Below are 13,787 nucleotides of genomic sequence, written 5' to 3'. Positions count from 1 at the left end.
ATTCGTACCAAACTGCAAGCTAAACCATGAGTATTACATTACATGTATTAAGGCTGATGACTTGAATGATGACATACAGTAGGAGGCTTTAATTGTGGTGGTCCTTCTTAGAAGCAAGAAAACAACTTAAAGGCTAGCATTTATAACCTCGTGTTCCGGTTTAAAATGGGCTTATAATTTCAGTTGAGCCCATGTTGCAGCCCAAACCCATTTACCAACACCAAGGCTTACTACATACACATGCCTTTTAACATTTTTTTGGGAGGAGAGTGTAAAATAATGTGGACCGTTAAAGCAAGAGAATGTAGCACATTTTAAAATAGGATGGCTGTGGCAGATGATCATGATTGCAATCCTGGAAGGACAGTGTCTGTGATAGGCTCGATGCGATACAGCAATCCACGAATTGTAAATTTAGCTTATGGTTTTGTGTTTTTAGTTCGTTTCTTGTATTTTTATGTCTTCCAAATATTCTCTCGACTTGTATATATACACACTATTTGTATGTAAAAGTGATGTATGTACGAAAGACAATTCAATTTAGAAAGAAACAAAGCTATATATGTCGCATGCCCCCAAAACATTTGGAAGACATGACAGTGTGTATATATATTATATCAATGTTGTTATTATTAAGTGTGCCATCTTATTAGCACAACATATGTATGCATGCTTTCAGTTTTTATTTCATTTTAATATCGTGTCAGTGTTTTTTTAATCCATTTTCATGACTTAGCCACCTTTGTAATTACATCTTTTTTTTTAATCTAATTTGATTCTTAGCTTATTTAGGCTAATAGTCACCATTCATAATATATATATATATATATATATATATGTCAGGCTCAGCATATGTAATAACAAGATAGAAATAGAAAATATTGCAATTAGCTATAGTTTATGCCAGAAATTGAATACTTGGTTTAGTGGAGTTTGTTTATGTCTACATGAATAGAAAAACGAGAATCCCGCGTGGGCCGCAACTCAAAAGAACAAGAAAATACTTGGAATCAAGAAAGAGAAGTTGATGCAGAAATTTGATTTGACCATTGAACGAGAGAGATGATGATAATATTCTATATATATGCACATGAATCAGTGTATCAATGTATAAAAATTGTAAAGGAGAATATTCGTTAAGACGTGAAGAGGAAGAGGTGGTTGTAGATAAAGGGGACATGCAATGCAGAAAGAGAGAGAAAGTTATGTTTCTTTTACAACATCGGAATGATAACTCTTCCCACTCACTTCACTATATGCCTCAGTATTTACTTGTCCCGATAGGCCTGCCTAAAGGCACCTTTCTTCCAATATGCATGCCCATATTTATACATTAAACAACAAAATATTCGCATTCGAAAAAAATAGAGCAATATCTTTTACGTTCGAAAGTTACTGTTTATGAACTCACCCAAGCAATTTATAAACAAACCATACAAAAGTTAGATTGAAGCAAGTGTTATTGTTTATGTACTCACCCTAGCTCAAACAAATTTACATAATTCTACTTTTTGGTATTGTAAGAAAAAAAATTGGTATCAGTATAAGTTTTTTTCTGAAAGACAAAAGGGATATAAACTTTTTGCGGTTGATTCAAAGCCTAAGTCATTTCATGCCCTATGCAATGTCACTAGCCAGAGGCCACGCCTCTGAATCTTTTCACTTCCTCTTTTCCACCCAAAGCTGACTATCTCCCCCTGTGCATGTATGTATGTGTTCTTGATGTAGTACGCTTTTGTTTATTGACCATGCACAAATTACTGTTGACATTTAAATGTATCTTTAAGAAAAAACTATCCGTAAGTCTCATGGTTGAACGTAACTGTGTGACATGACTTCAGCAAAATAGAATGATTGAACGTGCAAACTTGCAAGAACGGAAATATTCAAAGTAAACTGAGGTGTAAAAGACTGTTAAGTCTTTATGTGAAAATATAAACTCCACATTGGGAATTAAACTAAGATATAAATAATATATAAGACCATCTCCAATGGTTTTTTATATTTTTATTCTAAAATAAAGTCACTCTATAATAAAGTTTGAGTTTGCTTCAATGGTACTCTATATTTAGAGTAGAAAATAAAGTGATAAAAAATTACTTTATATTTGGAGTAATTTATTTTTCACTCTATTATAGAGTGAGAAATATAGTATTATTGGAGCATTTTTACTCTAAACTATATTTTAGAGTGAAAAATATATTGGAGAACCAGCACGAAACATAGCTAAATTTAAACCTAACCCATATAAATACGGTAATTACTCATGGCTCGTAATAAAAACAAATGAAAATGTTTACAAGAGAAGAAAGCATGAAGCTACGAAAATGAAAACAAAATTGATTGAAAATGTATCGTTGTCACACTGACTAACTAAGACAATTGGTCCAGCCGGAGGACCATATATTTCAGATGGGTACGGGTAATGGATCGTAACTGGACTCTGATATGATACTCTGATACGATGTTAAGTTCGAATTTATCATGGATTTCCAATTTATGAATAGTAAAAAAACATAATCCATCTTCAGAATAACCTGAAGTCTTTCTTCGCTTTTGTACTGACATCGATATATTAGTGACTTCTCTTCTGAAACAATATCCCGAACACTGAGCATTTTCTAACCACTTAAGTTCAACAATTGCAGTATATATCAACAAGAAATAACTTTCAGTAGATTGTGATCAACTAATTTTTCCTATTCTAATAAAAACGTACTAACATAAAATTGTTGGGTAGCACATGGTTCTTAGTAGAAGTACAATTTGATGAGAAACAAGCATCACAGGGTCTGTGGGTTTTGCTGTATGATCTGGGGAAATGAGCTTTTAACCGAAACATCATCATTTTCGGTGCATGCCAAATTTCCTTCAAGCGTTTTTGGAGTATTTTTTAATCTCTGACTTAAATATTCCTAGTTTCATTTAGGAATAATTAACTACCATCCTTGGGATTATTAAAACACTTCATATCTTAATAATTGAACTTTGACAGGTCTAATGTCATCATGCCTCGCACTCCACTCTTCTCGTTTTCTGGCTTTACTGAAAATCCCAGCTTTTATTTAACCCCATATATATATACCAAAAACATTTTTTAAAAGGCCAACTTTCTTTGTCTATTTAAAGAGTAAAGACAACACACATAAACAAAAACAAAAACAAATTTTACGTATAATATGCTAATTATAACTTTACTCGGTCAACTCGTAGAATATTTTCCTAGTTAGAATATTTGTCACACCACCTTTTATATATATTCCTAAGGTACAATAGACAATATTGATTGGCATTTCTTTAGTTTTTTTTTGATAAAGGATTGGTATTTCTTTAGTTATACGTTGTGAATTGTGATTGTGAATGTTCAAGCTGTAGTTTTGTAACTTGTGTAGTAGTTGTACTTCTTATTTTAATGTTTAAGAAATATTTTAGAATAGAACTACAGATGTAAATATGGATCTTTTAGAAACGGATGAAATATTATATACTAATAATTTTGGTAAAAAAAATGTAATAAGAGGTATTTGATACGGGTTGTTTAATCTGAATAAGCGACGATAGAACTACTGAATTAGTGTGAGTACATACTATCATGCGAGATCGAGAAAGGTTTTGCATCTGCTGAATCATGTACGACGAATACGACAAGTTTGGACTAATAATAAATTTTCTTTTTCTTTTGGGACAGCCAATAATATGTAAGAAATTCGAAGTTATAAAATGGTGTCGAGTAAGTATATGCATGAGTAAACATGTGAAGTCTGTTGAATATACGTGATATAATCTGTATTTGTGTCTCGCATGATATATGCTCGTTAAAAGGTTATTAGTTGTAATGATAATATACATTAATTGAGGAATATACCACTATAATTCTTCTCTTGTAGTATTAATATCTTTTGTACGTTGAATAGGTGTGAGAAATATCTCAAAACGTTGGTTGGCCTGATGACGCAGGTAATATGCTGGTTTTATTTGATTATATTGTTTTATATCATCGTGGATTGAGTCCTCCATGCAGCTAGCTAGGTTCAATATTACCAATATCCCCATTTTTCTATGTGTATGTTTGTAATTTGTGAAGAAGTAATATGGAAAACTGTGAACCAATCTATCATTTTTTTTAAAAAAGGCTTGTGAACCAATCTATCGTGTTCTTGGAATAATTATAAGCAATTGGGAGCGACTGTAAATAGAAATATCTTAAAAAAATATTCGTATTATGAATTGACAAAGTTATGGGTAAAAGAGTTAGAAAATATCTTCATAAAATTCTTGTCTATATAACTTAATTATTTTAATATTACCTTTAAAATAAGACAAATAGTTTATATAAATTTTTAATCTATTCTTAACTCACTAAAAACTTTATAAATATTAACCAAAAGAGTTATTGAAAATTCGAAGGCATTATTCAAATCGTAATTCTCTAAGTATTCCGTACTTTATACGTTTGAAAAGACAAAAAGAAACTGAATTCTGATAATCATCGTTCGTTTTTTTTGTTGTTTAATGCTTATGTATATGTGGTGAAGGAAAAAAGAAAATACGTGTGTATTAGAGTAGATGACACCAAAATAATGTATATGTACTGAGATTGACCGCATAAGAAGCTTTCCATATAACTAGTGCCCATTACTCTGTATAATTACAAGATTAGCATCTCTCTCTCTCTCTCTCTCTCTCTCTCTCTCTCTCTCTCTCTCTCTCTCTCTCTCTTACTCTATTCTCTGCATCAATTTCATTCACACAAGATTCCAAACAACGAGAATTGATAGAAAGTGAGATTTTCAGAATTTATTGTTTCTCTAGTCCTCTCTCATCATTAAAACACATATAGTCTCTCTCTCTCTCTTTCTCTCTCTCTCTCTCTCTCCAGAGAGCTCCATGACTTCTCCGGTCTCTGACCATTCCTCGAGTTCTTGATCTTTCGTCTCCATCTAAGAACCCTAATTTATTATATATTCTCTCCTCCATCTCCCCTCATGTTGAGATCATCAGTAACGCTTCGTCTCGCTCCTCTCCGACTCACAGGACTCTGCCATGGTTGTTGATGCTGAATCCTCCTCCTCAACAAGGCTTCTTCATTCATGTGGGGTTTCCAATAGTTTTGCTTTTATGAGGTTATTACAAAAAGCTCATCACTTCTCTTCTTTCTCCGAGGACAACAACAACAACAACAGCAAGAAAGACATTCGCTTAGGATCTGATCATTACCAAGTTTGTAGGAAAGATTGTAGTTTCATGGCCGATCAAGAAGAACCGAGAAGTACTACTTCTAGGTTAAGTTCCAAGGATGACCACGACAACAACAACAATAACAATAATAATGATAATAATACCAAGAATGAAGCCGAAGATCATGAGATGAGACAAGAAGGATGGCTCCGGTTAAGCACAGGCCACGAGGATGATGTTAAACCGGATCTTGACAATAAACATCAAACCAATCAAACGGCTGGGAGAGACTCTTTTCTAGAGCTTAACCTTTACTCTGGCGGTTCAAATAGAGAAGAAAGAGTTGATGTTCCATTAATGTCATCTATCTTTCATCATCAGCATGAACCAGGAGGGATGATGATTAATCCATTAATGTTCCCTACCAGGCCTGATCAGGAGACGATTGGTTCTTGGGCGGCTGCTGCGTTTAGAACGCCTTTTGTCCCACAAAACCTAGTGCAACCATCATCGTCATCTACCTCTTTGATGATGCCATTCATAGGACCTTACTTTGGTCGCTCCAATTTTCAGCACCAGTTAATAGGGAACAATAATAATAATAATCCGGATGTGGTGGCTGGTCCAAGCTCGAGTTTTCGAGTCATCGATCCTCCCAGGCGATCCCATTCGGGCATTTGGTTCCTCCTTCAAGCTTCTCAAAACCAGTAAGTGCTAAATGTTAACTTCCTAGAGACTTTGTTCTATAATTTATTTTATTAGAATTATTTGTTAAAGTACTAATTAGCGGCTTTGTTTTGGTGAACATCTTAGGACAAGAGAACCATTCTTGCCTCAGATACCCAAGAGCTACTTGAGAATCAAGTTAGTGTATATTAAGATTCTACCATTCTCTGAGTATATACTATAAGAATGACAGATAAACCGACGTCAATTTTATCAAATGCTTTTGGCTAATTAATATTGGTGTTCTTGGATTTTGTAGGGACGGGAAGATGACTGTTCGAGTATTGATGAAATATTTGGTGAGCAAGTTGAGATTGGAGCACGAATCCCAGGTTTTTTACATATCTCATTAACTCTTTAATTTCACTTTCTTTAACTTTATTGTTCTAGATTCCATGTACACGTTGCTTGCCGTAATTACAAACTCCTTAGTTGCTTTCAAAAAACAAAACAAAAAATCTAAAACTTTACATAAATACTTTTAAAGCATATAAGATGTTCAGAAATAGTACGATAAAACAGAAACATATTAGTAAAAGAAAAAAAGAAAACGTGGAGAGGGTACATTCATGGGGGTTGGTGTGAGAAACATGACAACAACGTCGGAACTAAATTGCCACAAAAGTGTCTCCATGTTAATTAGGTCACAGGTAGATGTCGTTGCTAGGTATAAGCCGTTTTGTTATTTCTTTGTTTTTATATGCTTATTATCCATAAATTGATTTTCAACCTTTTCGAGTTTGTCTTACTTGCTCCTTTTTATAGTTTAGGGGCAATTGATTAACGGAGTTACGGAGCCATTAGTTAATTAGTGCCTACTGTGTTCGACGTACAAAATTATCATTAGAGATGAGTGCACCCTTTATTTCTTTATACATTGTATGACAATCCATCCATCTACTAACCTACTTAATTATTCAAAAAATATATTTAGAAACCGATTCCTTTGTAAAAATATTCTGTGTTAAGTGTTTTGAGTACATTTCAAAACTATGTACAGTAGAATATCTATAAATTAATAATATTGGAACTTTGAAATTTTATTAATTTATAGAGATATTAATTTACAAAAATTTCTTTATTTAGATTTCTTATTTTAAGATATACTCATTCTAAGATAAGACAAATATTTGATTTTAGTGTATAGACATTAATTGTTATTTTTTGAAATTTGACATTTATATTAATTTTATTATATTATTTGGTGTATATAGTATAAATTGCATAGAACTTAAATGTGATTTTAGATATAATATTACTAAACCTCATCAAAAATATATCAAGTGTTAAAAAAATATAAAGATAATTCCATTGTGAATATAATACAAACCATATAATAATAGGTTTTTACTTATATAAAATACGTATACATATAATTTATTAATTTATAATTTTAATTGGACCATATATTTATATAGAATTTTCTAAAAAATTATTATCTTATTATTTTATCGATTTGTGTCAAATTTTAAACCGGTCCAAGTTGAGACCGATGGAATTTATTAATTCATAAAAATTATTAATTTATCGAGTATTAATTTATAGATGTTCTGCTGTGTATCAAGCTTTTCTAATCTTTTGGAAACTAGAAACCCAAACATCCGAAAACAAAACGTGTTATCGGTATAAAGTGTGAAAGAAATAAAAAAATAAGTTTCTCCTTTTACTATATATGAATTACTTTTCTATAGCTAATTGTATGGTTCCTAAAAACTCTAGGATAGTGTAGTCTTAAATCAAATCTACAAAACATTTATATAAGTTCTGGTTTACGTTTTTAAATGCAGCGGAAAACATTTATTGACGTATGTTAGTTTGAGAGATAGTAACCAAAACATTTAGTTTAGTTTTATCTAGTTTGGATAGGTACTGATATGACATCATACCGCATCGTTTAGAAATACTCGGTTCATGAAACTAATCGAATTATATATGTCACATACGTACATATATACATACATACATATACTTGGCAAAAAAATACACGTATAACTGTGACTATATCTATATCGCACGCTTCTTCCATAGCTAGTTATTATCTCGAATGATGGATACAGTAAAGTAAGTTCCTATCATATGCATGCTGACTTTGAAACCTTACGAGTCGAATTCATGAAACAAAAAGTGTCCTTTCCGTTTATTTTTTGGTGAAAAAATAGAATTCAATCCCTAATAGTATTACGTACGATGCTTCTCGTGCAAATTTAATCATTGATTTGTGTGCATTGATGCGCTCGCTTACCCATGATTCGCTATAACTTTTATGATTCCTGATTAATAATTACATTTTTCTTGTCAACGAATAAAAGTTACAAAGATGGATACTTCTAATTCCGTGCGAGGGGATAATTCAATGTTTTTTTTTGCTATATGATAATTCAATGTTTAAAAACTTAATGTGCATGAAACGTCATTAATGGTCTTTTGATAATTAGCAGACGATGATTATTGCTTTTGATACGTGAGCCCTTTTTCTCTTTTTATCGATTACAACAAATTTGAAAGTCACACACACAGATGAATGGAGTATTTTGGACGCCGTACGAGTCCACGAGATTGCATGAGACGTTTAGATAAACCGACACAAATCCAACCGTACACGTAGGTTTATCTTAATTTTAAGAAGAATTTGATAACCTGCGTTGATCCATGCACTTATATATCGAACATTGCATAGAAAAGTACTTAGAACTGCACACGGTTTATATATATATATAGAGGTCTCATTTACATAAATAAAAACAAAATCTTTAAAAGAGGATAAGACAATTTAATTGAGATGACGATCTTTGATTGTTTGGAATATAAAATATATCAGGTTGTTGTAAGCATGTTTTCCTGAAACATTCTTCAGAAGCTATAATTAATCTGGACGGAGATAAAATAAACTATAATATTTAGGTCAACTCAATGTTTATGATTTACTCAAATCACTAAGTTTTTCTGTTTTGTTGCATTAAGCCATGTCATGATTCATGAAGTATGACAAAGAGGACGAGAGAATCAATATAAAACTATATGTAGGTATGCATGTCTTATATATATATTGTTGTGTCCGTATCTTGATCAAATAATTAAGTTTTCATTGACAATCTGTTTATTTCTTGTCCATTTATCCGAAATTATTGAAAATGAAAACAACATAAAAGGATCAGTACAAGGTACATATTAATGTTAATTAAAAATAGCTTATACGGCAGATGGAAATTGTAATTTGATGATAAAATAACATTTTTGTGCGCATATACAAATAGCAAAAGGAGAACATTAGTCGTCATATCAGTTTGGTAATATAGATCTAAAGAAATATTTTTTTTTTGAGCAAATCTTTTTTTTTGAGCAAAAGATCTACAGAAATATATAGTTTAGTTCAGTGCCTTGTGTATTTTCAGTTAAAAATATATATATAGATCTAAAGACTACTCAATTCCGTTCTATGAAAAATAGATGTTTTGAAAATATTTATTTTCAAAAAAGTAATTTTTGTGTATGTATTTATAAATTATAATCATTTAATTATAATATATCCTATATTTTTAAAAGTAATTAAATTAATATTATTTTAATTGTGTTGAAAATTGATAAAAAATATTTATGACATAAATTTAATATGTGTAAAACTATGAAATCTAATTTTTTAAAACATAAATTATTATCTTTAAATTTTAGTAAAATATTTTTAACCAAAATATGGTTGCGACCACATGTCATCATTAATTAAAAAAAAATTTTGATAGAATCATTCATTTTTTTTTGACGTTTGTGTCAAACGGCCATTCATAGAATCATTCATTGAAGTTGCAATTATGTGCATTCATATATGTGTGAAATATTTACATAGTAAAATGATGTGAATGTGTGTGTATAATAGAGTTGGGCAGGGCATAGGTATGAAGAGTGTATAATAAATCTGACTTTAATGATTAGGCAGCAATAATCTGACTTCGTGGTGGCATTGTTCTTCCATTTCCCCCCCCCCTCTTTTAAGTCTCCATTGACTTTTTAGACGTATAAGAGAACAAAAAGTTATAAAAGCGAAAAGTATACCATAAATTTCAATTTCCGTTGCACCACATGATTCTTTTCTGAACTAGGTCTCATTCCTTAAAATAATTATTCTCAAATGACAATTACTTATATTTTATTTATTCTAATATGTACTAAAAGTATCTAAAAGTTATTTCAGCCTTTTTTGGGTAAATTGAGCATAAGACACTAGTTTGTCATTTTTGTTTTTTGAATTGTTAGATAACCAGAATATACAATGACATTTGTTAATTTATACGCAAACAGGAAATACAAATTATCTTCAGAAACTAGATCATATTTGTTTTCTTGGTGAGCCAATTGATAGAAGCTTTTTTTTTTTTTTTTTTTTGACGTCGAAAGGCTATTATATTACTCAAATTTGAAGTGGTCTAGGTAACCAAACCAGAATAGAACAACCAATAAAACACAACTCCCTATGGAACGATCTAGCAGTCTTAATTAGCTAAAAAATCAGCAGTCTGATTGCGTATCCGTAGAACGTGAGTGATTTTAAAATCCGGAAAGCTTTTTGGTTAGAATGCCGGGTACATTTCAGTTTATATATCATGAAATTTGTACGTAGAGTATATAGTTCCCCTCTCCTATATTTCATATAGGTTAAAACATCGTAAAAAGAAAAAAAAAATCTTTTGATGATCTTTCAAAATGTTAGACCAGATGCCTATAAATACGGCTTTCAAAAACACTTGTTTCCATATACAAGTAAAATAAAAACATAGAATAAACTGAGGCTTAGACAAACCGTCATGCTTATGTTAGAAGTGGCTCATCAACACCAACGATATATTTCTCTCCCCTTGGTTTAGCTATTCTTGTTAGTGTCTCGTGTAGGACCCGTTCTTCACAAAACCCCTAATAAATTTGGTGCTTAAAAGACCTTTTTCACCATCAATCATACTCATATCCTTTAAGTGCTGCACTTTCTTATTATATATTAGAGGACCATATATATACACAATCCTAATTTATCTAACATTTCGTTATAAATAGCATATCTAGCACAATGTAGTCTATCGAGATGTTATGAGTTTTAACTATAAGCAGATTTCAAATAGTGTAAATATAAGTTCATGATAGATTGACAATACAAACTTGACCATGCAAAATCTAAAAGGCACGTCTCACAAATAATCGCTTTGACTCCAAAATCTAGGTATATATTGTAGAGTATATAGAGATGCCAATGCGATTTTGTAGGCTAGTAAATGTTTTTAACTTGACAAGCTGGTAAGCAACTTATATATAAGCATATATTGATAAATAATGTATTTTACGTGGGGGGAAAGCAATGCATGAAGTCGCTCTCAACAACACAGAATCATTGCAATTTGCTGAAAGAAAACTACATTTAAAAAAAAGAAACAAAGTGGCACTAAAGGGTAGATAAGGAGCCATGAACATGATTCCTTTTAAGTTAGTGATGCGATGCATGCAAAACATTTTAGTATATATGCATATCCGACTACGACTTCTATGGTCTCTATTTTTGTATTCAATTTTGCATTAGTTTATTATTAGGTATGTAGGTCCCTTAATGAAAATAGAAATATTAAGATGTTGATATGTGAGATAGAACACTACTTTCATATGATAACCAGATACTATAGTAATTTATCCCAACCGTTCCATTTGGTATCTTAGTAGTTATCAAATATTTGAACGTATCTAACAGCATCAACTATATTACAATGAAATTAGTGTCTATTCCCACTAAAAACATAAACTTGTGACTTAAATGCTTTTGGGTTGCAAACTTGACATCAAAACGTAAAGAGAAGACGTGCATGAGATGATGGCAATTCTCTCGTGGGGTATAGTGTCCCATTTAGTGTCTTCATCAATTTAGAAAACTCTGATACTTCTCAGCGTATAGTATCCTTTTATATTACTTTATCCTTTTAGAACGTAATTTTTTCAGTTTACAGATACCAAAATATTGTAAGAAATAAAGCTATTAAGTATAAGAGCTGGAGGAAATATTAATAAATAATAGTAGGGGAATGGGTTAGGATGGTTTGACACGTTTGAAAACATATGTTGAATCTAAAGATAGATTTATAGTTTCTATAACGTTTAATTTGCTTTGTGTACACTTGGATATTCAATTGGAACACAAAGTTCTAGAATTTAACCTGAAATGGACTCATAAAATATTATTTACCATGAGTTGAACACTCATCACTACGGCATAACATTAAAGTCTATTTCGAAAAGTCATTGAAAAATGCATTACGATTTACGGGTAGAAAAAGGGTAGGGACACGAAATGATTGAGATTTTGGACATCGTGGGTACCATTCAAATTTCAAATCTATAATCAAGTTAATTCATTATATTGTGAATATGTGTTGCATAGTTTTCTTTAATTTATCATATGTGAAATAAGTGGTGGAGTCATTGTTGGTGTTGCTCTTCTTTAAAAGCAATCGTGTTAGAAAAAAACATGAATCTCTTGGAAGTAAAGTAGAGATGACATAATTACGGCATTGCGTAGCCACTTTGACACGTCGCATTTTCCATCACTCTCCCTCCGTCACCTCTACGATGCAATGATCTCATTAATTACATCAAATAGTAACATACTCATATATACCTAGAAACTGTAGATACTTCAATGTTAATTGTTTTTTAGCTTTGGTCCATGTTTTTGTGTGAATAACTCTAAACCGCCTAATTAATTTTTACTGTTTTTAATAGGACTAACAATATTATGATTTCGTAAAACGAAAAGCAGGTAGAGATAAGATGCAGAGGGCAAGAACTGGAGCCAGTGTTGACACTACAACACGTGAGAGATACAATCTGGAGAGGAAGCAGAGACAATTCTTCTGTTTCACAAAACCTTATTACTTTGCTTCCAAACTCATCTACCTCTGATCATCTCATGGTCCTTCATTATGGTAGGACTCTTTCTTAATTATCATATATATTCCTATAATATTTTCTCCATTTTATTTATTTTTAACACCATATTATTCTCAATAAAAACAACTGCCCACCCTTTCTTCTTTTAACTCAACACCTTCAATTGTCTTCTTCCCTCTCTTTTTTTTGGCGGGTGGTTTTGATTATTTATATCTCCTTGAGGCCTTTTTTTGTGCGATTTGTCGAATGATCTATCAAGAACAAATGAGTATCTAATTCAGTAGGAGTATGCATGCCCCTGATTGATGTTTTTATTGATGTATCTTCTGGGGCTGCGAGTAACATTAACGCATGAAAAAGATGTATTCCATATTTATAAGCATTATTTTTCATCCTATTATTACTTACTGTTACGTGCTATATATTGCCAGGTGACTTGTTTTTTCTTAACGTAGTTCAAAATATGTTGCTTCTTTGTATGTTCTGTCTAAGAAAATGGGCCTGTTTAAGGCCTAACAACGTACCAACTCAATACCACACTGGCCATTATATAAATTTCAGGCCTTGTGGGAAAGGTTCGATACTCTTAGCATCCAACTAACCCAATATCTAATTTTCAAGCAGCAAGATAGGATATGGCCGTGGCCCAAGGAAGCTCACATTTTACCCCAAGCAATGCTCTAAATTTCTAATACGCTATGCCTTGACATGTTTTGCGTATCAAGATTACGACACAATCTGCAAAACACCAATCCTCAAAGCTTTTAGTGAAATTTCGTTGTAGATAAACCTTCTTGCCAATATAAAAAATCGAAAACTTTAAAATTTCAGTGGGAGAAATACTTAAAATAGTAATTTTCTTTGCTGTTTTCTCTATCAAGTTTTTTTATTTACCCACGTGCCTTCAAGACAGTTAAGTTATCCCACTGTTAAGTTTTACTCCTTGAGTAAATAAGTAATCAGAATTA

The 13,787-nt window shown here is 31.6% G+C and overlaps 1 protein-coding gene across 2 annotated transcripts; it reads left to right on the top strand.

Annotated features, from left to right (window-relative positions):
* The first annotated feature begins 4,197 nt into the window (after nucleotides 1–4,197).
* LOC125575210 (tyrosine-protein phosphatase 3-like) lies at nucleotides 4,198–13,216 on the top strand. Of its 2 annotated transcripts, none has more exons than XM_048742360.1 (4): nucleotides 4,198–5,885; nucleotides 5,992–6,042; nucleotides 6,164–6,236; nucleotides 12,686–13,216. In XM_048742360.1, exons 1-4 carry the CDS (start codon nucleotides 5,044–5,046, stop codon nucleotides 12,869–12,871), a joined length of 1,152 nt encoding a protein of 383 aa, XP_048598317.1. In that variant the 5' UTR covers nucleotides 4,198–5,043; the 3' UTR covers nucleotides 12,872–13,216. The 2 variants fall into 2 exon arrangements, with proteins under 2 accessions (XP_048598317.1, XP_048598318.1); XM_048742361.1 differs by having other exon boundaries at nucleotides 4,204–5,885; nucleotides 12,689–13,216.
* Nucleotides 13,217–13,787: the final 571 nt, after the last annotated feature.

Source organism: Brassica napus, chromosome A10 (genome assembly GCF_020379485.1).
Source record: "Brassica napus cultivar Da-Ae chromosome A10, Da-Ae, whole genome shotgun sequence".
Classification (NCBI taxonomy): domain Eukaryota; kingdom Viridiplantae; phylum Streptophyta; class Magnoliopsida; order Brassicales; family Brassicaceae; genus Brassica; species Brassica napus.
Note: the sequence above shows the minus strand (reverse complement) of the source record. Positions and strands in the feature narration are given on the sequence as shown.

Excerpts from the sequence above, each read along its gene's own strand:
- LOC125575210 (XM_048742360.1), top strand. The coding sequence starts at position 5,044 with ATGGTTGTTGATGCTGAATCCTCCTCCTCAACAAGGCTTCTTCATTCA. Across the intron at positions 6,043-6,163 it reads AAGAGCTACTTGAGAATCAA|GGACGGGAAGATGACTGTTC; the intron begins GTTAGTGTATAT and ends TGGATTTTGTAG. Across the intron at positions 6,237-12,685 it reads GATTGGAGCACGAATCCCAG|CAGGTAGAGATAAGATGCAG; the intron begins GTTTTTTACATA and ends TAAAACGAAAAG.